This window comes from Rhinatrema bivittatum, chromosome 4, assembly GCF_901001135.1.
Source record: "Rhinatrema bivittatum chromosome 4, aRhiBiv1.1, whole genome shotgun sequence".
Lineage (NCBI taxonomy): Eukaryota > Metazoa > Chordata > Amphibia > Gymnophiona > Rhinatrematidae > Rhinatrema > Rhinatrema bivittatum.
Window position 1 is genome coordinate 466158718 of NC_042618.1, and position 25586 is coordinate 466184303.

The 25586-nt window shown below is 46.3% G+C and overlaps 1 protein-coding gene across 1 annotated transcript in view; it reads right to left on the reverse strand.

The window, feature by feature from the left end:
* The window catches only part of TRHDE (thyrotropin releasing hormone degrading enzyme), a 354513-nt gene that overhangs the window by 323198 nt on the left and 5729 nt on the right, over nucleotides 1-25586 (reverse strand). Inside the window, exon 2 of the mRNA XM_029597174.1 lies at nucleotides 12553-12826. Coding sequence (XP_029453034.1) covers nucleotides 12553-12826 — 274 coding nt within the window. The remainder of the gene's footprint in view (nucleotides 1-12552; nucleotides 12827-25586) is intronic.

The window sequence follows — 25586 nt, forward strand, 5'->3', positions numbered from 1 at the left end:
TAAGTTAAGCACACAATTGTAAATTCCATAAACCAATATTAATGAGGACTTGGGGAAATCCCCTGCTTATCCCTGGGATAAGCAGCATGGAATCTGTCGAACTTTTGGGATTGTAGGGGAGACCCAGTTCTAGCTAAACAGGAGAAGCAGCCAAGGTGGACTCAGCAGAAATAGACCTTGGCCTGTGTTGCTCTGTGGACAAAGCAGAGCTGAGGAATTTTGCCAGACCTGCTGTGCACATGCCTAACTGGAAGATTTGCTGAGTTATGCCAGCCATAAAGAGGTGCCCTGCGATCAGGAAAAGATAAGGAAGACAACCGGTACTGTGTGAACGCATGAGAACAAACATAGTGGGCCTCTTCCTTTATGACTGTGAGGTCAATCTATAAAGGAAGGATTACCTGTCTCATGCTAATAACTGGTAAACTTAAAGATGCCCCTGATTTGAACCAAGAGACAGACACAAACAACTAAAAAATGGCACGAACAGAGAGCCTATCACACTCCGGCCCAGGTCTCCTCATTACTATGCATGAAGACACTGAATTATGCATAGGTGAGCCCTTAAAAGTAGCAGAGAGCAAACACCAAGGGTCATTGTCAGTCGTTCGATCACCATCCATCCAGAAGAAGGGACGACTCATCCAAGTGCTGCTGCCTCCCTGCAGCCTGGGAAGAAGCAACTTGCAGAGATGAGGGCACAGCAGAGCCTGTCCCACACACACTACAGGTATCCGAGACCGAGGAGCTGAACAATCCCCTTTTGCTTCAGTGACAGAGGTTGCCCTCTCTAGCTCCGTGCCAAAGAACCGAGAAGGGCCGAGACCGCCAGAGCAAGGACCCGGAGGGCATACGTCGCTGCAAGCCCTGTATTGGTGAGAAACAGTGGGCTCCTATCCCGGTTTAATGGGTTAGCAAGATACAGCTCTTTAGCCTTTTACAAAAGAAAGTGAAGGCCAGAGGGATGTGATGCCAGGGTTAATTCTGTAGCCTGATAAGCACCGGATGTCAAGCATGCCTTTGTAACTACCGTTTTGTTATTTTGGTTTCCCTATGATAAGTGTTGTTCCTGTATTAGTGCTATTACGGTATCTCCTGAATAAAAAACCTCAAACGGCCTGTGTGTGTATATGGCTAAGCTAGCAGGGATCACTGGAACAAGAAAGTAGTGGGGGGAGGTAATGAGACCCCTAATCCCCCTACAGGATCCTGCCAGGTACTTGTGACCTGGATTGGCCACTGCTGGAAAGAGGATACTGGGCTTGATAGAGCCCCTAGTCTGACCTGGTAAGGCAAACCTTATGTTCTTACCCTCTTAATGAAGCATTTAGGGCCCATCATACTCTAAGCCATGGAATGCAGTAACTATCCAATTTTTTCCATGCACAAGGCTCATTATGGCTTATCAGACATGCAAAGTTGCTATGGGAATGTTGGTCTCCCGATAAAAAAAACAAACAAAAAAAACCAGGGAAACCACAGTGGGCATGCTCAAGCCGTGATGCCAGCACAATCTGAAGGCAAGAAGTAATAAAACATCTGCCCTTACTTCAAGGTGCCACACTGCTTCATTTGCATACACTGTGAAACATTTATACACCTCAGCTACACAGAAGTCAATGAGGAAAATCCCAGCAATCACTCAGTTGGGGGAATTAAAAGCTTACTGCAGTCAGAAAACAAAACTGTCAATATCATAACGAGTTGCAGGGCATGAGAAATTGCTGACGTGTCCAAATCTATTTATTTATTTGCTTGCTTTATTATGTGCAAAAAATATATATACTTGTTCCCTTTTCCACAGTCTCTATTCTGAAATGTACATTTTAGCCAAAATCAATATTATTCCTCATCCACACTCTGGAAATCATCTTGGTATTGTGTAAAGCAAAGATGATGCCCTGACATGGTTCCAGCCGTCTCATCCTAATACTGGGCTCAAAGCTTCATCAGAGGCCTCCAAAGCTAAACTTCAAATTATCATAAATGGGAGCGAGTGGTGACCTGGACATTAAAAAGAATTCATAGGCAGTTAGGATTGATGAAGTATAACCAGGCCAACAATGTTAAGTAGAACAGAGATCTAGAAGGATTTCTTTGAATACTAGAGGCGTAGATATTATGTATATATATAGGGGGTTTTTTTTTTACTAGATTTAGAAGTAAATATGACACCCACACAGGTTTCTCAGGAGAGGAGAAGGTACAGAGAAGGGCAACCAAAATGATAAAGGGGATGGAACAGCTCCCCTATGAGGAAAGGCTGAAGAGGTTAGGGCTGTTCAGCTTGGAGAAGAGACGGCTGAGGGGGGATATCATAGAGGTCTTTAAGATCATGAGAGGTCTTGAACGAGTAGATGTGACTCGGTTATTTACACTTTCGAATAATAGAAGGACTAGGGGGCATTCCATGAAGTTAGCAAGTAGCACATTTAAGACTAATCGGAGAAAATTCTTTTTCACTCAACGCACAATAAATCTCTGGAATTTGTTGCCAGAGGATGTGGTTAGTGCAGTTAGTGTAGCTGGGTTCAAAAAAGGTTTGGATAAGTTCTTGGAAGAGAAGTCCATTAACTGCTATTAATCAAGTTTACTTAGGGAATAGTCACTGCTATTAATTGCATCAGTAGCATGGGATCTTCTAGGTGTTTGGGTAATTGCCAGGTTCTTGTGGCCTGGTTTGGCCTCTGTTGGAAACAGGATGCTGGGCTTGATGGACCCTTGGTCTGACCCAGCATGGCAATTTCTTATGTTCTTATGTTCTTATGTTCCTCGGAAAAGGAAGGTGGCAGAGTAATATAATAGATCGCGGCAGAAAAAAAGATGAAATCAGCAGCTCGCTGAATAAGTGGAGATCTAGCACGATGAGGTGTGGTGGGGGCCATGAGAAACGCAGCTACCTTATGCGTAAAGAAAATTCATGCTGGCCTTTTAAGTGAGGCAAGCAGGCGGGTAACCCGGAGCACTGTGCGGTGCCACCGCCAGCCTCGCCCGTTTGGTTGGAAAGCCAGCAGGCAAGGCAGCAGTGGCGCTGCCTGGACATGTCCCTGGCAGGGGAGGCAACGCTTGCAAGGCAAACTAGTTGTAGGGAGTCGGCCCCTTCAAAGACGCAGGCACTTCCAGACGGGCAGCACTGGCGTCACCGCCACTCTGTGCCATTAAGGGGGAGAGACTGCGAGAAGACAAGCCGATCCTCGGCAGCGCCAGGAAGCCACGCATGAGGAAATGGAGAAGCAGCGTTCACAGTGCAGCAGCCTCTCGCCCAGGGCATGGAGAGCACCCGCCCACGGGTGAGGAAACTCGGGGGCAGGTAAGGCTTGGGTCGCGCCCACCTGCACGGGCAGAAAGAGAAGGGACCCGCTGGGCAGGAAATAGGGGGGCGAGGACTGCAGAGCGATCGTAAAGCACTGCTCGGGTGGAGAGAGTGCCAGGAGGGGCAGAAAATGAATGGGGGGGGAGAGAGGGGAGGTGAGAGAGATTGCCTGGAAGGAGGGAGGAAAGGTGGAGGAGAAAGAGAATGCTGGGAGGGAAGGTGGGGAAAGGAGGGGAGAGAGTAGCTGGAGGGATCACAAGAAGCAATCTGCAGGCACTCCAGTGCAATAATACATCGGGGGGGAGGGGAGGGGGGATTGATTGGGGGGGGCCATCAACAGTCGTCACCCATGGCTGCATTGGCCCAGAAATGATATCAGCTTCACCAGAAAAGGTGGGAGGGAGTGATAAACCCATCCACAGGGGATGGAAGTGGGAAAAGAAATCTTTGCAGACTCAGTATTGAAAATGTAACTTCAAAACTTAGTTCAGAAACCTCCCGGGGCTTTTGGTACAAAACCTGCAGCATTTTGGCCGCCCTTCTCTGGAACGCCTCCCGCCTCTCTCCACCCTTTCCCAGACACGGCCTCCAGGACTGAACACGGGGACTCCAGGCTGGGTCCCCGGTGACACGTAAAGAGGCAGTATTACCCGGGCCCCTCTCCCTACGTCCCCAGGCACAGGTCCCCCCCCCCCCCCCCCACCCACAGCCCTGGCCGCACCCGATCCCCATCTGCAGCCACCCCTTTCACAGAGAGGCTGACAGGATGGGCCGCCCATGGGCCCTGCACGGGCAGGGAACCGAGGGCTTTGATTGCAATGGAGGAGCAGCCCAGTGGTTAGAGGAGCAGGTAAGCCAGGGCTCATGTCCTGTGGCGGCTCTTGGTGAGCTCGGGCAGATCACTTCCACCCTCTGCTGCCTCAGGCAGGCAAGGGGACGGGGTAGGCCTTGACCCCTAGCCAGTTTTTCACCCCAGATGGCAGCAGCAACCGGGGCCCTTGGAGGGGGCAGGGACCGAGGCTGGTTTATTTGGCCCAGGTGTTCCACTGCCCCTGAGGTGCAGAATTAGATTGTAAGCTCTCGGGGGGGGGGGGGGGGGGGGGGGCAGGGCAAATACTTGCTGTACCTGATTGTAACCCGTCATGAGCTTGAGGGAAGGAAATATTAGAAGTATAATAAAGTCTTTGACGGAGAAACAGAGATTTCACATAAAAGCTCATTTTCTCTGTGATTTTCAGGGGCCGTGCCGGATCCAGCTGGGGGGGGGGGGGGGATCCCTCTGCAGGGCGCTGCTCCAGGAGCGCTGGCTCCTTGATGGGGGCCAGCAGAGAGACAAAGTTGCTTTCAACGAGGAGTCCTGAGAAAGCGGCCGGAAAATTAGCCTCTGCCCCCTCCGAGGAGCCCTTCGGCCTGTTCACCTTTCAGGCTGGCTGAGGTTATCAAACAACGCTTAATCCGCTACCAGGCAAACACTGAATCCCACCCATACCTAGAACTTCAATAAAGAGCTAAAAGCAAGTGTGAAACAAAGCCAGCTCTCCAGTTGAGAGGAAATATGCAAGATCAATTCCCTCTTTGGGCCCAGCACTAAATCCATGGAGCTGCTGTCAGCCAGGGATTCACGGACGGACACCTGCGGGTACAAAGTGAGAAGGACAGGCCTGGGCCAGCTTCACTGCTGCTCCAGGCTCCTGCTCCCTGGGGGGGGGGGGGGGGGAGCCAGCAAGGGGCTGCAGGTACCGCGGAGCTGGGGGTCGCTCAGCGGCGGCATCCAGAGGCCAGACGCGGGGGTCCGTGCTCGCCGGTCCCGGAGGGAGCTGCGGCTTGTGGGCGTGGGCCCGGGCCCACCCCTCTCACTGCAGTGGCTGGGCTGAGTTGAGCAGGGGGAGAGAGAGAGACCCTGGCCGGTGGTGCCACGCGTGGGGGTACCACAGCCCAACAGGCACCAATTTCAACTGAGCGGCGGGAAACCTTCCGGGCCATTCCTTTCTCTGACCCCCCCCCCCCCCCCCAACAACAGGTCCGTGAAGCACGGACGGCAACTCTCCTCCCGCCCATGGGCTTCAAAAGCTCCACCACACCGTCCCCTGCCGCTGAAGGGGCTCCTCGTTTCCCCCTGGCATCACTCATGCAGCCCCCGTAACCGCTCTAGAGACAGGAGAAACGTCGCCCCGTGCCTTGCAACCGTGCAAAGCGGCGCCAGGCCCAGCTCCCCGTACAGGGGAATCAGGCTCCCGGCCTGCGATTTCTCTTCTGCCGCTCGCGTAGCTTAAAACGCAGGGCCCGGCAGGCGCTGGGCCGTCCCATTCAAAGCCTTCGCACAAGGGCAGTTTCCTTCCGCCCCCCCTCCCCTCCTCTCTCCCGTTGAACGCCTGCATCGTAATTACAGGCAGAATTTCCTCGGGGGTTACCGAAGCTGCCCCCCCCCCCCCCGCATGGCAGCCAAAACTAATCGAGGCTGTAAATCATGCAAGCGCGGGAGGCAGCGGAGATTAAGCACCCAAAGCAAATGGAGCCCTCTCTGGCCTGACGTTTTCTCGGCAGGGGAATTCAATCTTCCGGCGCCGAGAGCGGGCTAAGCAGGCGAGGCTGCCAGCCAACGCAGCGGTGTCTGCGCTCTGCAATAACTGCGCTGCTTTAGGCAAGAAATTGGCTTAGCTAGAAACGCAGCGATTCAAAAAACACCCCCCCCCCCCCCAAAAAAAAAAACCCAAAAACAAAACTAGCCTGCATCTCCTATTTCTCTAATTGGATTTGTGCTGGATAGTACCATGGCAGGGCTTTCAAAGAACAGCGAGTTCGGTGCACTATGGTAAGAAGAAAAAAGAAACTGCAGCCATCAATACCTTACTTACTCCTAATTCACTGCAGGCGCTTCAAGTTGTCCCAAATCTGCACTTCAACCGAGGGAGTGCCTCTGGGAGAGACGGTGCCAACGCTGCATGCAAGCAGGAGGGCAGCTTCCACCCCTCGCCTCTCCAGCAGCCATCGGACTTGCCAGAGCTCCCCTTGGGAGATGGCCCCGCAGGCCGGGATGGTGCCAGCGCAGGAAGTTATCCTGAGCACTCGCTCACCTGGGCATCCTCTTCCAGGGTGCGGCGGCTCAGACAGATTGCACTTGATGATCACTACCCCGGCTCCTACCCCCTGCCTAACTCAACTGGAAGCAGGTTTGAGTCAGGGGCTGTCATTCTCCTTTGTCCTTGCCAGCACTCTAAAACGAGCTCATGTTTTTGGCAAGCGTCAAACCAGATTAGAAGCATGCATGCTCAAGCTCTTAATGTGCGCAAATTAGCATTCTCAGACTTCAAATATTCGCAGATTCAGACCTTTCCAAGTATTTTACGAAAGAACAAACTTTTCCAGTTCTTTGACCACGAGGACAAATCTGTAGCGATTTCCAACTGAACCGGATCAAAAAAGCATCACTCCAAGTAAACTTGGAAATTCAAGCACAAGTTGTCAGCTCTTTGAGCAGTGGGTGCTCCAGCAATAGTGAGCAAACTCCTTCACTGTGACAAGGAAGGAGTGCTTTCTACTGAACTAAGCACCTCCCCGCCAATCATTTTGAAACGTTGGCTCCTATGAACTCAAATGCAGTTGCAAATGGTCCCAACACACCCGCACCGATTTGCCATGGTCAGGGTTTCACAATGATTAGCAAACCCCCTTCTGACACAACCCCCCCAGAGCAGATAGGGTTCTGATTTAATTCTGGCTGGTTTGCCTACATCTAAGTTCCCCAGACACCGTGGAGAGCATGGCCGCTGTCTGGACGCGCCACGCCGCAGGTCTGGTGCTGCTCGCAGCCACAGGAAAAAAACTCTGCAGCATTTCAGAGAGCAGATCGCAATTTATGTTAATGAAATACATTTTACATTTAAATACAAACCACAAATGCTGACCAAGGAGATTTCGTTTCCCAGCGTAAGCATTCTCTCCATACAGTATCTTTACCCACTATATTTGCCTTGTAAACTCAATGAGAAATCAATAGGAATAGATTACAAATTTGCAATTTATGGTGAGGGGGTGGTGTAGGAGGGGGGGGCCCTGGCATATTTTCCCATTTATTAGAGATGCTGAGCAGAAGTTTTGTACAAGCTTCGCAATTCCTCATTATTTCAATGTATGCAGAGTACCCGACACTAGGGCTGAGCGGGCAAGAAAAGGGAGCGCATTTCTGAACTCCAGGACACCGCAGGGATTTCGGCTGCCAATGCCTATTAAATGAAACATTAAAGAAGGTGGTAAAATCGTGAGGTAATGAAAAGAGGCTTCCATGCGGCAACAAGTGCGCTTGGTGAAACGAGGAGAGAAGCCACTGTGCTTGCAGCGTTCCTTTAAAACCACAGGCAGGCCACGGGGAGACACGTGACATTTTCCACTGATTTCCCTTGCAAGAGTCACAGACACCAAAGTGGGTCTCAGGGCTGCATGCAGAGCAGCTTTAACGTACCGGTCGTAGCAACGCCGCTGTCCAGGCTGGATACAATTTCTTCCACCCCGGACATTTTTTGCCAGTGGGTGGGGAACGCCTGTCCAAAAAAAACAATCGAGCCGCTTCCAGCTCCACTGTTCTACTCATCCCTCTATGAAACGCCGACAGAGGCCACAGGCTCGAACCAGGCCCAGCCCATGTCTCTCCTGGAACGAAAGGGGAAGGGAAGACGCTCATTTCACAGCTCTCCGGCCCAGTTCAGGCTCGCGGGAAGCCGTTCGGCCTGGACTTGAAAGAAAGGGTTCCTACATGGAAGGCAGAGGAGATCTGACGTTTTCGGCTCAGATTTTGGTTAGTGGGGGGCGTGGATTTAAGAGTAATGAGCAGGGGGGCGGAGGGGGATTCACCTGTTCCATCACATTTTCCTAGATAAATTCTTGGGGTGAAAAAAAAAAACCACTCCCAGCAAGGGCGAAGAGAACGTTTTTGCTTCTCCAGCCACTGTTATTCACAATCAGTCAGAGAAGGAAGCCACCTTCTGGCCTTTAGTCACTACCAACCTCTTCCTTTTCGGTGCATGCAACAGGCTCGCCTGGGAGAGGGGAGAGGTGAGAGATGGTGCAATTTCAGTGGCCGGCCCGATAACTAAGGTGCGCAGCCGACATCAACATTTTCCAGAAAGACCTAAAGACATGGCTGTTCAGGCAAGCTCCTGAGAAAGCCAACTAAGGAGTCTATCCGACCGGCCTCCTTCAGAAAAAAAGAGTCCTCATGAGAACGGCGTCACTCAGGGGTTCTGTCATTTGTTTGCATCTAATGAAGCTATGCAGGTTTTATGTGTTAAACCACCTTAATCTTTGGAATTTGCAGTAAATTCATGAGTATCAATAAATAAATAAAATCTTGTATTTTCAGCTGTAGTTCCTTTGTTACACCATTAGGGGGCATCCTGCAAGCTATGACCAAGGGGTTTGCACCCTTTCAAGGAACGTGAACCCCTTTTCAGCTTCAGAAACCCCCACACATACACAAAAGAAATAATGAGATGCACTCCAAAATCAGGCAATTTCCAAAGCTATTTAAAAATTGCTCTCATAATTTACTCCAGGGGGGGAATTCTGTGCACAAAATTTTAAAATTCTGTGAACAAAAACTAAAAATTCTGCAAATTTCTGTATACTTTATATTGGTCAAAATAACCAAATATACATGACAATCTTTAAGTAATTAATTTAAAATGTAATACAGAAAAAAAGTTATTACTTAAAGATGCAGAGTTTTAACTATTTTGAGCAGAATTTCCCTAGAAGTACATTGTAAGAATGTCCCTTCCTCCCTCCCTGCTCAGTCTCCTTTCACTTTGCCTTCTCAGGCCCCCCCCCCCCCCTCCACTATCTCTCCCCTTCCCCGCTAGGCTCAGCCCCTTCCACTCTATCTCCATTCCCAGAGTTTGACCCCTCTCTCAGTACTGCCTCTCACACAGGTTCCCTCTGTCCCTCTCTCTCACACACACACAGGTTCCCTCTCCCTCATACACATATGCACCCCCTCATACAAGCTCCCTCTCTCTCTCTCTCGCACACACACACACACACCCTGACACAGGCTCCCTTTCTCTCTCATGCATTCACCCTCACACAGGCTAGCTAGCTCTCTCACACACCCCTGCACATTGGCTCCCTCTCTCTCACACACACACACATACAGGCTCCCTCTCTCTCTCACATGCATACACACACATATCCCTTCACCCAGGCTCCTCTCTGACACATACACACTCACCCCTTCACACAGGCTCCTCGTTCACAAACAAGCACCCTCACTCCCTCACATACACACACTCCCTTTTTCACACACACCAGCTCCCCAATCTCTCACACATATACACATTGCTTCACAATCTCCTCGTAAAGCCTTCCTCTCTCTCCTGCATACACACACACACCCTCACTCATGCTCTTTCCCACATACACACACACACACACCTCTACACACAGCCTCGCAGTCTCTCACACAAAACAACCTCCACACTCACACTCAATCTCACCAGGGCCTGGTTCCACTTGTGGCATGCCAGGACTGCAGCTCCATCTTCAACTGCGAGCGAGATGGGCTCCACTCATGGCACACCGAGACCTGCACCTTGAAAGGGTGACACCCCTTTCCTTTCAACTGGAGCATTAGTACTAGCAAATGCTTCCATTCCATAACTTTGCTCCAGGTCAAGAGTGTTTATGCTGAACAAAGAGAAAACCTTTAAAAATACCGACACACTTTATAAGGGAAAGCTGACTCCACCATTCCTAGTATTCTCTTTATTCACCATTTCACAAAATGTAAGAAGTGCCAGGATAGTGTATGGATAGGTCAGAGGTCAGAGACTCGCCTAGGCTTCCATTAAAAACCATTCTGTGCAATAAAGCTTCTTGTCACAAAATACATGTCCTGGAACTACTGTAGATAATTGATGGTTTGGGGGAGGTGAAAGTTCTTTCACCTGTGATACACCAAAAATATAAGTCAGTACCTTTCTATTGGCCTAACAATACATTTCAAGCAGATTAAAGACAGGAGCTACATTACTTCCACCATGCCCGGAAATTCTCATTTTGTTTATCTTCAGAAATCAAAGCTTGTGGCAGAACGTCTTATCGTTCAGATAATATTCTAATGCAGAAAAAGAGGGGTAGCTCTCACCAATGTTTTAAATTGATTTTATGCTGCTATACTGTGAATGTGACTCTCTAAACTGCCCCGATCAATGCTTCTTGAAGGGTGCGGTATGTAAACCTTTTAAATAAATAAGAAGCCACTAGAGGTTTGCAGACCACCTAGACACAGCTCTAGACTCTCTCCTTCATTTCTCTATCTGCAGAAGAGTGCGCCAGCCACAAGTTAATTCCGCAAAGAATTTTTACCCATAATCCTATTTGAATGGGAATATCATTATTGTAAAGAGCTATCACTGGACCAGGTCGGTAGTTCAGTGGGAGGGACCTGCATTCAATTCCTGTCTTAGTTCTTCCACTCCCCAGATTGGCCAAGAATGCTATGGAAGCAGCGTTCACAGCTCCTGCACAGGTACAGGCACAAGGAAGGAGAGAGAAGGGAGTGATAGGCATCTCACAATGATGAAAAGTACTGAAAGTCTTTGTTCCAGCTTAAGAGGGATTATGGGTAAGAAATATTTCAGAAGTAAAAATGGATCACTTATTTCTAAAAGCTGTATCTTTTGTACTTTCAAAAAATACAAGTTATGCTTGGATATGTTATTGTTCAGACACTGAATTCACAAGAGAATAGGGATTTTCAGAGGCAAGACTTTCATCTCAGGAGAACACGCCTGCCCCTTTCAGATTTCCACCAAAACAACAGAAGGAGTAAAAGGGTTGTGGAAGCAAGGGTATTTTTATTTTAATTTCTCAGCAAAGAGTGGTTGCTACTTGCCAAAATGAAAAAAAAACCGAAGAAATTTGGGTTTTTCAAACCAGTTAGGAATTTGCTTTATTTGAAACGAAACAAACCGAAAATGGCCATTTTGGTTCCAATTGCAAATTTGTTTCAAATAAAGACATGTCCCTATAAAATAATATAGATGGTTGTGCCATGGTTGTCTGTTACTCCCTGCCCATTTCCCTGCACAATTAGACACCCTGCCACACATTATAATTTCTGAAACTATGCATAGTGAAAGTTTCAGAGATGCATACTAATTCGTTCCTTTACAGTTTTATGCTACCCATAATCCTCCATAAACTGGAGCATTATTATTATTAAAAAAAAAAAAAAAACCAACAGTGTTTTTCCCAAAAATCGGCTCCAGTTACAGACAGATCATGAGTAAACATGACTTCATTAGCACAGCGAGCGCTAAGTTATCCTGCTAAACTTGCACGAGTAACTTTAGCCAACATATTCAGTAGTAAACAAGTCCTGCTGCATATACCTGATTAAATGTAAAATTATCCAGGTAAGTTTACTCTGATAACTTTAGACCTGCTATCCACCGGCTAAACTTAGTCTCAGGGCTGGCTGGTGCTATGTTGTTTTACTGCCATAAAGTATTGCAGTAAAGTACTACTGACTATCAGCACTACCCAGATAAGTTTATGCCCTGTCCTGGAATACCTTTGTGCCTCTTCTTTTTTATCCAGGTAAGTTTAAGGTGGGAAATGACTTAGACGGGGGAAACTTATACACCACAAGGGGCAAGACATTTGCAACCTCAGGTTTGTCCGGCTAAGTACTGAACTTAGCCGGACAAACCTGCTGAATACTGATGTCACGCATCTTATTTCAATGTGAAAGGAGTGCTCTAGTGATTACTATTAGTGCGATGAGCTGAGATCCAGGAAAGCCAGGGCTGAAATCTCATTTTCCCTTCTGACACGCCTTGTGGCCTTGGGAATGTTACTTTATCTCTCATTGTGTCACGTACTCTCTTAGATTGGGGAAGGGACATTGCACCTGGATTATAAAAATGCGGTAAGCCACCTTGAGCATTATTTGGAAAGGTGGGTTAAATTTTCAAAACTGAATAAACTTCGTTAATATCCCCAGTTGTGCCCAAAAAAAAATATATATATATGTGGTTTGTCTAGGCCCAAAGGAAAGAAGAGTACATTAAAACTTTATAGAAAAAAAAAAACCAAAATCCAATATTTTTTTCATTATTTAAGTTGCAAATACCTTGCCCCAAATGTTGAACAAACAGTGCCAAGTTCCAATGCCTGCCATCGCATTCCCTAACAAGACAAAAGGGCAACTTTGAAAAAATCAGGGCACCAGAAATACTTACTACAACGCCATTCTTGGTGATGGTCTCGCGGTATGTAAAGTTGCAGATGGCCCAGGCAAGATAGTACGTGGACATGAGAGGAGTCTGGGAGAAGTGATCCGTCACCCATCCGTCTTCTTCGATAACCGAGGTCTCCACTGGCATGTTGGACAACGATAAATAAGCAGCTTGATGCCTGATGCTGATTTTGAAAGTAGCCTTGTAGATGGGCTCGTCAAAACAAGGGAAAGCTTTCCTGGCATGAGTAGGAGAAAACTGTGTGACTCCAAGGAACCTAAAATAGAAGAAATGAAACATTAGCAACAGTAATAACCATGACAGAATTTAAGGATGTTTGGGACAGTGAAAAAATGAATAGGTTGAGGCGAGGGGGGTAGGGAGAGTAAAAGAAATAAGAATGAGTCTGGGAGCTGGTTTAAGCCTAGAAACTTAATCGTGAATGCTCAATAGAGCATTCGAAGGCCAACAAAGGAGAGAAGACAAGTACCGCTCCTTTGAGCTCCCAGCAAGCAGCACCAGCATGGAACGGTGTTAACACCTTGGAATGCTTTCGGGTACAATAGGGGGAGACGATACCATTTTATTGGACTAAGGTTAGGTAATACCTTTTTGTGAGCAGCTTTTGAGAATGAGCAACAGGCAGCAGCACCCTTTGCTCTCTCTCTCTCTGCCCTAGCCGGACGAAGGGAGCCTGGCTCTCAAAAGCTTGCCACAAATGTAAAGTGAGTCCAACGAAAAGACATCGCCGCAACTTGTTGGCTGGCCTTTATTTCTTCTTTTTAAAACAGCCGAAATGCAAAAGGCACTCGGTGCTTCCGCGTAACCCAAGTTTTCCCCTAGTGAAATGCAAGCGATCATTATATACATATCAGAAGCATGGCAGAAGGGCAACACAATCAGACTGCGCTGAAGTGCTGTCATCCTAATACTCCTGGATAGTGTACTCATACATCCCGGTTAGATTAAATTCCCATTACACATAATGTGACCACTACACTAGAAGCTGCTTTACAGACGCTGTTAATAATGATTAATGTTTCCCCCCTTCTTCCACTGCAGAGTACTTCATGTTCTGTCAACGCGGTTTCATTCAGCTGTGCGACATGTGAGAATAACACTAAAGCAATATCAGCTCTGTAATACGGAGCAAGCCAGCAGACTCGCTGGTTAAATAGAGGATTTTATGGGTCCTCTGGCTTGCACTACGGCCTCAGACGCTGTTGACTTTTTTTGGGATCCCTTTTGGACGCTATATATGGTATGGTCGGTTGGCGCCACCCCCGGAGGGTCGTTATGGTCCATTGTTCATTGTCTGTATATTAATTGCCTGGAGTTCTGCAAGTCGTACAGTATTCCATTAGCCCCCATAAGCACAAGCATCTCTTTGGAGGCATCGTGTTCCCCTGGGGTCCGCGGCGCCGCAGTGTGTGGCAAACTCGCCTATTGTACGCTGTAAGCAATTTAAGCTCTCGGAAATAAGAAATTGTCCCATTTGTCACAGGCTCTGCCTAAAAGTTTTGCAGGAGAAAGTGTGTCACAACAAAGGCGAAACGGGGCTAGAAATGTAAATATATTAAACAGAGCTTGAAAAGCAATTAACCTTCTCTTCCCCAAACATATTTAAAAGGAAAAGAAGACAAGCTGGCTGCTGCTCAGTGATTAATGCTGCTCTAGAAAATGTCCATTCTCTTTTCCTATCAAGACCAAGTTTCTAGTTATATAGTCATGCACTGTGAAGACTCTATACTAATCATTTCCCTTCGGAAAAACCGTATTATGGGTGTTGAGAAAAACTCATGGCAAAATTCCAGTCACTTGCCAACCATAGGGCCGATAGTGTAAAAATCGCGGGAGAGCGCGATTCAGTAAGTTAAATTATTTAAATTAGGGCCCGTGGTAAAAAGAGGTGCTAGGTACACTAGCGCGTCCCTAGCGCCTCTTTTTGGACAGATGCGGCGGCTGTCAGCGAGTTTGACAGCCGACGCTCAATTTTGCCGGCATCGGTTCTCAAACCCGCTGACAGCCATGGCACAACAAGGCACTTCCATAGCACCGGCAGAAACGAATGCCTACCTTTGGGTAGGCGCTAATTTCTTAAAGTAAAATGTGCGGCTTCGCTGCACATTTCACTTACTGTATCGCACGGGAATACCTAATAGGGCCATCAACATGCATTTGCATGTTGCGGGCGCTATTAGTCTCGGGGGGGTTGGACGCGCGTTTTCGACGTGCTATTACCCCTTACTAAATAAGGGGTAAAGCTAGCGCATCAAAATGCGCATCCAAATGCCTGTTAACAGTGCGCTCCACCAGAGCGCACTGCACTGTATCGGCCTGCATGTGAACAACTATAAACCTGCCATATGAAAACTCAACGTATGTTTAAGACACAGGTACTTGATATTCCAAGTTATCTCAGCTGCTATCTACTGTATTTAAGAAAATGCTTTTTTATTCCACACGTGGTTATTTAAATGGCACTGGATCTTTCTGAAAGTTGGGTTGGGCCTGACAAAAATGGATCGGCTAGGAGATGATGTGCAGCCCCATTAATCAGTATGAATTTCTGTTCACTCCTTCAGCCTTTCAATAGTGCTTAATGCTCGCGATTCCCTGCCAGGAAATTTGAAAGGGTGCAAAAAATGACACACAAAAATAAATCCCAGCGTGACAGAGGTGAATAACCCCAAAGCTAGCCCAAGTACTATTTTGCTGCACGAGAAAAAGGGGCACAGCTTTTTATGTTACCAACTTTGAAAAGCAATATATCTATCCTGTAGCTAATAGTGGTTTCCATTTTTGAATTGTAGCCATGATTATATCGACATTTTCTTTTATGGTGTTCAGATGCTCCATCATTGCAGGTATTTTATCTATGGTTAAACCAACAAAATGTTAACTTGAAGTTCACGATGCATAGTGATTCACCTCTGATATCTTTAGATATTTTAGTTGTGAAACAGGATTCAAAATTGAGTCTCTTTTTCGCAAGTCTACAGATGTAAGAATTTGTTATTGTACAGTAGCTGTCATCCACGCAGATTGAAGGACAGCTTGCTGATTAGTCAGTTTTTGCAGTTGAGAAGACTATGTTCTGATGTACTTGAATACAAAGGACAAGCTGAGGATATGATTCAATGTTTAACTCGAGGCTACCCAAGAACTGTAGTGAGGAGAGCGCATGCAAACCACCCCTTACTTACTTAAAATGTATACATTTTATTTATAAATAAATAAATAAATAAATAAATACTTAGCCTATAAACCACAGAAAGAAGATCCGGGATTAAAGTGTGTTATTAAGTACATAAATAAGGCCAGAGAAGTTGTAGGTATTCTAAGGCATCAATGGCATGTGCTTGCTCTCCATCAGATAAGAACACAAGAACATAAGAAATTGCCATACTGGGTCAGACCAAGGGTCCGTCAAGCCCAGCATCCTGTTTCTAACAGTGGCCAAGCCAGGCTACAAGTACCTGGCAATTACCCAAACACTAAGAAGATCCCATGCTACTGATGCAATTAATAGCTGTGACTAATCCGTTTGTCAACTTGATTAATAGCAGTTAATGGACTTCTCTTCCAAGAACTTATCCAAACCTTTTTTAAACCCAGCTACACTAACTGCACTAACCACATCCTCTGGCAACAAACTCCAGAGCTTAATTGTGCGTTGAGTGAAAAAAAAATTTCTCCGATTAGTTTTAAATGTGCCACATGCTAACTTCATGGAGTGCCCCCTATTCCTTCCTTTATCTGAAAGAGTAAATAACCGATTCAAATCTAGTCTTCTCATGATCTTAAAGACCTCTATCATATCCCCCCTCAGACATCTCTTCTCCAAGCTGAAAAGTCCTAACCTCTTCAGCCTTTCCTCATAAGGGAGCGGTTCCATCCCCTTTATCATTTTGGTCGCCCTTCTCTGTACCTTCTCCAGGGTAACTATATCTTTTTTGAGATGTGGCGAGCAGAATTGTACACAGTACACAAGGTTGAGTCTCACCATGGATCGATACAGAGTCATTATGACATTTTCTGTTTTATTTACTATTCCCTTCCTAATAATTCCTAACATTCTGTTTGCTTTTTTGATCGCCGCAGCACTGAGCTGACAATTTCAATGTAATATCAACCATGATGCCTAGATCTTTTTTCCCAAGGATAGCCTTCTCTAGAGGCAGAACTATTAAAGAGATAGCAATACATGTGTGCTTTCTTGATAGACCTCTGAATGAAAGTCTTACATGGGCCACCATGTGGTCCATGTCTAATTAGTGATATTGCACTGTCAGGCTGTACCTGGACTCATCCAGTTATTGCTCAAGTAATCTCCTTAAGAGGTTCTACCAAATGCACTTCGGCAGGGGTGATTTACCTGAGACAGTACCCGTTCAAAATGATTTACTCTGGACGTCCTAAACGCCCGGTTGAGAGCAAGACGGAACTGAACCCAAAAAGTTGTCTTCGTACGGCAAAAACCACCTGCTCCGATGGTTTCACATTCTGTACATCGATTTCAGGATTTAGTAGGGGCGCAGTCTCGGGGCAGGTTTTTCCTCATATGAGAGAGGCGGGAATATTCAGAGGAAACTGAATAGGACAGAGCAGTACTGGATATACTGAGTACTCTTTATTATATTATGCTATATCGGTTAAAGTAGTTTTCTTCTTTTTCTGCGCCGGGATTGACGGCAATTATGACGTCGTTTCCGTTTCCCCTACTTATTCACGCGCTCTCTGCCTCCGTCTGCAGAGATTCACGACGTCAAGCATGAGGACCGTTACAAGAGAACCGTTGGCAGCGGTGCAGGGCATCTGTGGGAATAAGAATAAATTAGCGAATCCCAGGGGGTAGTTTGAGGAAAGCATTAATGTGGCTCTTGTGGGACCTTTTATCTGTTCTGGACTTTTGGGAGCGAGTCCCATACGATTTTTTTTGTTGTGACACTGCATTTAAAATTAAAGTGCAAAGTCGGCGTAAGAAAAACTTATAAAAACTACTTAAATGGGACCAAGCGGATGTTATCAGCCTACAACCTCGCATATCTACTAGGCTGTATATATAGCGGTCCTGCAAATATTAGAGAGCCTTTCATGCGAGTATTATAGGAGATCTGTTTTTGTTTTGTGACAGCTCAAACGCATCCAGATGTTCAGCCGTTGCTGTGTTTCAGGAATTCTATAGAATGAGGCCTACGTGGGCCCAGTCCAGGCAGAAGTAACAAGTCAGCACCTGAGCTGCAGGCTGGTCAAAGTACAGCTGCCGGTTCGGAAGCTTATAAACGTCATTAAACCCAACAAAGCATATGGTTGAAGACCGGTCCGTAAACGTTTCCTGCCATTTTCTTTCTACAAGCAAATCTCCCGGAAACCACCACCCAAGAGACGGAAGTATAAAGACCTACCAATGTCCCCTAAGTGCGTTAGCGTGTGCTAAACCACGGTGCTATTCCACTAGCAGCAATATCAGCTAAACCACAAACCATGGTGCGAAACCTATGCAAAAAATAGGAAATGAGCTGCATAATTATGTACATCACTTTCTTACCTATGAACTCATTGCTATATAATGCATGTCAAAAGGTGTGAATGTAAATGCAGACCCATTATCCTGAGGGTGCAGTTAAGGAGGGGAGATTGGGATAAAATTTGTCTGATAACATTGTTAAGGCCAGCAGTTTATCTCCAAAGTGATTTGCACGCTATTAACTTAGGCCACTGTTGCATGTTAATTAGCACACGGTAACAGACAATTGTCATCAGAGCTACCAGCAACTTTGATTCTATTTGTTTACTGGATCCTTTGCAGTCCTTTGAGGGCATCTGCAGTGAAGAACTTTCCTGCTGTACTTCCAGTATTTATAGGATCTAATAAAGACGACTCTGTACAGCTCCTGTGTGCTCCCCGATAATTCAGTACTTCCAAACTGGAGTCCTGGTGCACAGAGCACATCCTCCCGCTTACTATCAGTCAGAAAGGAGCAAAATCTACTGCAGCGGATTTAAGAGTCCGGGAAAAGCAGAGAGAATAAAGTGCAAAGCGCCTTGCAAGTCAGATTGCTCACACAGCTTTGAAAGCGCTGCGTCTTTCGGCCAAGGATTAGATTTCTGGCAACCCCTGGAAGGGAAAGAAAAATCCCCAGAAAAACATTCTGCAAGTGAAAACTTGCGAGATTCACCATGACGCTTGTATTTGAACCCCGCAGCGCTATTTCCTGCAGAAATTTTTGGTTTGCTCAGTTTATTCCGTGGAATCTTTTCCCCTCCCGAAATCACAAGAAACAAAATCTTCCTGCAAACAAGGCACTGTTTCACAACTATGCAAGCAAAAAAGGGGAAATTGGCACTTTTTCCCCGGCTCCTTTGTTCTTTTCTGTTTTCACAGTTTTCTTTTAAACGCATTGATAGGATGGCACATTCTTGGACTACTGCGTGCAGGTTCAAGGCCTTACAATGACCCTCCTCCTCCTCCACCACCACCCTTCTAGTGGTGAAAGACAGCAGGAACCTCCCTGTGGCCGACTCGTAGAGCTGCCCTCTCCACAGCTGGGCACAGATGTGCAGAATGAGTGAAGCAGGGAGTCCCTCGCCTCAGGAGTCTTCTCTTGCTGCCTCATGGCAGCTTCACCTGTGCACATTCTTGGCAGGCATCCAGCAATCTGCCAGCAGCTCGGCAGACTGAAGCAGGAGATGCTTAGGAACAAAAGTGTCTTTAGAAAGACTTTCAAGCAAAAAATGCTTTGCTTTTCTTCATATTGTCTTTCTATTTAAAGCCTTTAATTGATATTACAAGGCTTTTCAGAACGTGCATGCCCTTTTCTCTTTCAGAGTAATTTAAGGACCTCAAAATATATAGTTAATATTATGTGTCAAGAATTTCTGTCACTGTGCAGTTTGGCCTGACTTATTTGCAAATTGCCTCTCTTTCCACCTGGTAAGGAGTAATAGGAGTTGAGGTTGAAGAACCAGTAGTAGTAGTAGTAGTAGTGCAGAGTCCTAGGACCTGTATTTGTTTTGAAGGAAACTGGAGTGAAACCTTTCCACTTAAAACAGCATAGTAGTCAGATAAAGGTCTGAGAGGACGTCAAAGCTTGTGCATTGCAATATCTTTTCATGGTTCTTTTAAAAGGCAAAACAACTTACAATCTAGAAGTACTGGTTGAAGAAGAAGTAGCAATGCTAATAGGTTGTAGTAATAGAGGCATCAGTAGTATTGGTGAAGGAAATAACAGTAAAAAAAAGTAGATGATGTAGTTGCAATAAAGATAGCAGTAGTAGTGCTGGAGTAATTAGCAGATGTAGTTGGATGTACTGCTAGTAGCAGGAGTAAAAATGAATAATAGAACAGAGAGTAGCAGTACTAGAAGTAGTAATAAAAATAACAGTATTAGTAAGTCTTTCTCTACAAAAAAAAAATTATTTCGCAAATTCAAAACCTTGTGCTTATGAATTTCCAGTACCATATCTAAAAGGCCTATAGATATTACGCTGAGAAGACATGCTAGCACGATATTCTGCAGAACTCCACTACTGCAAATATAGTAGCTAAGCATGCTTATCGAAATGGCAATCATTTCAAGGACCCAGATCAGTAATAGCTTTCCCTCCATTCTGCGCTCAGAGGAAACATTTCCTGTGTCACGGGGCTGTAGGGCACCGTGTATTAATTGTGCAGACTAAGCAGCAGTGCTGCTTGAAGTGATACCCCTATTGCCAAATCTACACCTTCAGTGTGTTTCAAAAAATGTGGAGAGTGCTATTAAAGGAAGAGCCGTCTGTCACCGATGGAATACAGACTTACTAGGGGGAATTTCTTTCAGGTATTCTTTCCTTTGACACATAGTTTTGACAATAAATGTACTTCTTCAAAGGCAAGAGATTATCTTTTGGACTTAAGTTGTTTGTCCTTGGAGCCACCCCTAAGTCCCTTTTCTCTGCACTAATGACGGGCTGATGAACCCAGATGTGTGCCCGTGTGAGTTTGGAGAGCAGACTACCTCAGTCAGTAGATTGGTGAAAGCTGTACATAAGGAAGAGCTGGCAAGCTTTCATCTGCAATTAACAGTTTTAATGAGCTGATATACAGGTAATACTGCATTCACCTCCAGGGAACCGGGCACACATTCCAATCAGCAAGGAGTCTGTTTCAGTCCTGCTGCCTCCAGAATGCTAAAAAGGAGCACAGTGCTATTGAGGATCCACGGAAGAAATGGCAGGCGCCCTGCTCGGAAAAACTTCTTCCCATAACGTACTAATAAAATAAGCATTTGGGGCTCGATTCGGGAAGAGCAAGAAACACGGTCGTGAAAGCAGACATTTCAGAGATAACTGACAAAAAAAAAAAAAAAGAAATTATTCAGCAATATGGCCTGGAAAAAGTTGTTAGGAGTTCCCAAACATGCCACGTTTAACCGCGTGATTGATTGCATCCAGCATCCACGTTCTCGGCAGAAGGTGCCACGGGGTTTCTGTTCAGTTCTGCAGGGGGGAGGGGCATCGATTTCACTCTCGTGCACTTGACTCCTCCAAGGGTCCAAGCAGCCATCCACCAGAACGATAGGCACTCCCACAGACTGACTGGGTAGATATGCCAAGCTCATCGCTCGCCGGGGACTGACATGGTGGCCAAACTTATCAAAGCCCCCGTATCACTCCATGCGTGGCCATGATCCTCGGGACAGAGCTCCGCTGGGTAGGGGTGCACCCGACATTAGGAGGAAAGTGCGACATGAATAGCGTAAGTGCTGTTGCCTCTTTCCATCGTGCTTCACTTCGTGGACCGCGCCAGCTTTAAAGTAAGCGAGGAGCCTATGGAGTGCATACACACCACACTACATTTACACGTCATCGTCTGTTCTGATTGGTGGAAGAACCTATAGACATGGGATTCAGCTTGGGGGGGGGGGGGAGCGGGAGGATATTCAGCTCTCTCCCGAGGAAATTTACCCTCGTGCCTACTTTTTTGTACACCTCTGAGAGTCACAGAACAGAAATCAAATGATTTAACTTGAGTCACCATGCAATAGCAACACATTATTTTCCATAAAATAGTGACTTTCCACTTAACCAGAAAATCACACCTAATCCATTCTTCCAGCCTTTTTCTCTGCTTAATTTCAAATTGTATAGATTTTTTTTTTTTATGTGCCTGAAACGCGAAGATATTACTTTTGTTTGCTTTTTAGACTTTTCAGATGTCTTCGTTCTAAAGCATATAGGGTCGGACTTAAATATCTAAACATGTACACTGCAGAGGAAAGACAGGATAAGGATAGAGACATTTAAATAACACCAAGCTTTCCATGCACGGGAGACGGGCCTCTTTCAACAGAAAGAAGGATCTAGAATGAGGGGGTCATAAGATGAGGGTGAAAGGGGGTAGATTCAGAAGTAATCTAAGGAAATGTTTCTTTACAGAGAGGGTAGTGGATGTATGGAACAGCCTCTCCTTAGAGGTGGTAGAGACAAGGAAAGAGCAGTTGGGTGGATGGAGACTGCACAGACCATAAAGGGTCTCTTTCTGCCGTCACATTTCTATGTGAGTGAAATGCGAGAGGATGAGCCGGCCTGGTGGCCTGGTGGGATGAGAGATCCAGGTTTAACGGCTCAAATTCCCAAGCTCCTCGGGTTGGCTGGGGGCTGAGGAGGATGCAAAGGCAAAGCTCACAGCACCAAGACGCAGGGTTTCCCGGTCATTGCACACTGATGACGCCTACTGGTCAGACTCAGGGTGAACGCCTACTGGGTTCTGGCCAAAGGACTGACACCGTGATGCCCGGGCTAGAAAGGAAGAGAAGGACCTTAAAAAGGTGGAGAGGGGGGGGGGGGGGGAGAACCCCCCAGGTAGATCCAAATGAAGTTTCACAGCGCCGCAGCACCAGGAGTGGGGTCGGTTTCAGTTAAGCCAGAAGCGTAAAAGTACAGGAGGGGAAAACACCAGGCCAGGAAGTGTGAAAAGGAGGACTATCAACTGTTCCTAAACGGAATAAAGAATGAAAAGCCATGGGAATGTAAGTGAGTTACACGCTAAGATCTGTGGGTGGATGAATGATCCCACTTCCCTTTGGCACTAATGCAGCTGTTAACCGCTGGAGGGCGACAGGTTCAGTGCAAATTTCAAACTCGTGAATTTAAAAAATAAAGGAGTCAGTTTTATAAATATCCCTTACAGCAGCCAGTTCTGGAGCGTTCATTTACTAATCGATCACATTTCTTGTGTAACATCCCCCTCCCATGAACCTGGAGCGCCCGAGTGATCTGCACCTCCACTTGATAAAGGGCTGACTGCAGGCTCCCTGCTCTGGGACGGGCTTAGGAAATTATACCAGTACTGCCCTCTGCATCCTTCCACCTCATTTGTCACTCTCCTCACTCACAGGCACTGTCCCAGATGCAAGATTTCCCCCAACGACTCCGCAAGGTGTCGCTCGGAGTATCCATGGGTCTAAGGGCTCCCTCTCTCTCTCTCAGGGCCAGACTCACTGCTAAAGGCTGAGCCTGGGTCTCTCTCACCACTATCTTCACATTTCAGTTTCTAGACTGAGCGCCAGAAGAGATTATTTGTGTGTGTGTGTGTGTGACTGCGTGCATGAAGAGATTATTTGTGTGTGTGCGTGTGTGTGTGTGTGTGTGTGTGTGACTGCGTGCATGAAGAGATTATTTGTGTGTGTGCGTGTGAGAGTGTGTGTGTGTGTGTGTGTGACTGCGCGCCAGAAGAGATTATTTGTGTGTGTGCGTGTGTGTGTGTGTGTGTGTGACTGCGTGCATGAAGAGATTATTTGTGTGTGTGCGTGTGTGTGTGTGTGCGTGTGTGTGTGTGTGACTGCGCGCCAGAAGAGATTATTTGTGTGTGTGCGTGTGAGAGTGTGTGTGACTGCGTGCATGAAGAGATTATTTGTGTGTGTGTGTGTGTGTGTGACTGCGTGCATGAAGAGATTATTTGTGTGTGTGCGTGTGAGAGTGTGTGTGTGTGTGTGTGACTGCGCGCCAGAAGAGATTATTTGTGTGTGTGCGTGTGTGTGTGTGTGTGTGACTGCGTGCATGAAGAGATTATTTGTGTGTGTGCGTGTGTGTGTGTGTGCGTGTGTGTGTGTGTGTGTGACTGCGTGCATGAAGAGATTATTTATGTGTGTGTGTGTGTGTATGTGCGTGTGTGCGTGTGTGTGTGTGTGACTGCGTGCATGAAGAGATTATTTGTGTGTGTGCGTGTGTGTGTGTGTGTGTGACTGCGTGCATGAAGAGATTATTTCTGTGTGTGTGTGTGTGTGTGTGTGTGCGTGTGTGTGTGACTGCGTGCATGAAGAGATTATTTGTGTGTGTGCGTGTGTGTGTGTGTGTGTGTGTGTGTGACTGCATGCATGAAGAGATTATTTCTGTGTGTGTGTGCGTGTGTGACTGCGTGCATGAAGAGATTATTTGTGTGTGTGCGTGTGTGTGTGTGTGTGTGTGTGTGACTGCGTGCATGAAGAGATTATTTCTGTGTGTGTGTGTGTGTGTGTGTGTGCGTGTGTGTGACTGCGTGCATGAAGAGATTATTTGTGTGTGTGTGCGTGTGTGTGTGTGTGTGTGTGTGTGTGTGTGACTGCATGCATGAAGAGATTATTTCTGTGTGTGTGTGCGTGTGTGTGTGACTGCGTGCATGAAGAGATTATTTGTGTGTGTGTGTGAGAGTGTGTGTGTGTGTGTGTGACTGCGTGCATGAAGAGATTATTTCTGTGTGTGTGTTTTACCTTAGAACAGGATTGCCAGCTCACTCAGAGAGGCTGATCCGGTCCTGGTTTTCCCTCGTTGCATGCATGGAGACAACATGGCCCTAATTTTTTTTTTTTTTTAATTATTATTACAGAGAAATCCGAACTGCAGCTCCATACATTCAGCAGGACTAAAAGCAGGACAGGATCATCCTCTCCAGGCTGACCTGGAGAGATGAGAAATGAACAGGCCTGAATCTGATATTGGCAGCAAAATTACAGTTTAGAGCACAAACCCATTACTATCATTTGGACTTACTTTGCCTCTGTGCGTCAAGGAACTTTTTTCCAGTTCATGAGCGGGTTTCAGGCTGATTCATGGTGTGTGCCTGGAGAATCATTAAGTAGGTGTGCTACTGTTAACTAATTTATGTGCAGCAAAGAATATTTCTTCACTTCAGATTTTGTAAAACAGGGACAAAAGGAGAAGGGGCCAGCACGCCGGTGACAAAACGTAAACGTGCTCCCTTCCTGATGTTTCAATCCGCGAGGGATTTTCATCAAGGTACAGCGTCCAACCACAAAGCCATGGCTTACACAGGGGGAAAATTAACACAGCATTTTCCCCCCCATCCACACAAATTAGGAGAAAACCCTGCTTTGAATGTTGTAATAGTTATAATAAAACTTCTTATGGCTTTTGGAGCTTGAACTCTGCTTTCCAAACAAGGCTGAAAGCGGCCTGCAACATCATTAGTACTCAGGTGCAATAAGTCCCTTCCCCAAAGAGCTTACAGACTGAGCAGAGACCCAAGGCAACAGGAGAGGAAGTGCCTCGCCCAGGATCATAAGGAGCGTCAATGGAGAAAAACAGCATTTGAACCCTGGTTTTAAAAAAGAAAACTAACTCTCGCATGGATTCGCTCAGGGGCCTGGAAGCAAGGGAAGACGAGTGCCACTTCTGCAGAGGGTTCCAGAGGATAAGTCCAGTAGGAGAATCCCCTCCAGCCCTCAGGTCCAGCACTGGGTACTTGTGTGCCACCTGGGCATGTCATCTGAGATGAAGGGCAAGTGACAAAAAGGATGGGAGGGGAGATTAATTAAATAATAAATGGTTTGAGAAGGGGCATATTTTTATTTCATGACGTTTTTATAAATTCCAGAGACACTGCAAAACGTCCTTTCTCCCAGAGCTGTCCTTACTCCTGTCACTCAATCTTCAAGGGAGCAAAAAATGCAGTGTTGCCCTGTCTACATATTTTTTGACAAGTTGGGTAAATTTTTTTTTTTTTTTTTTTACTTTTTGTTTTGATGGCAATTCACATAAATTAAATCCTAACTCTG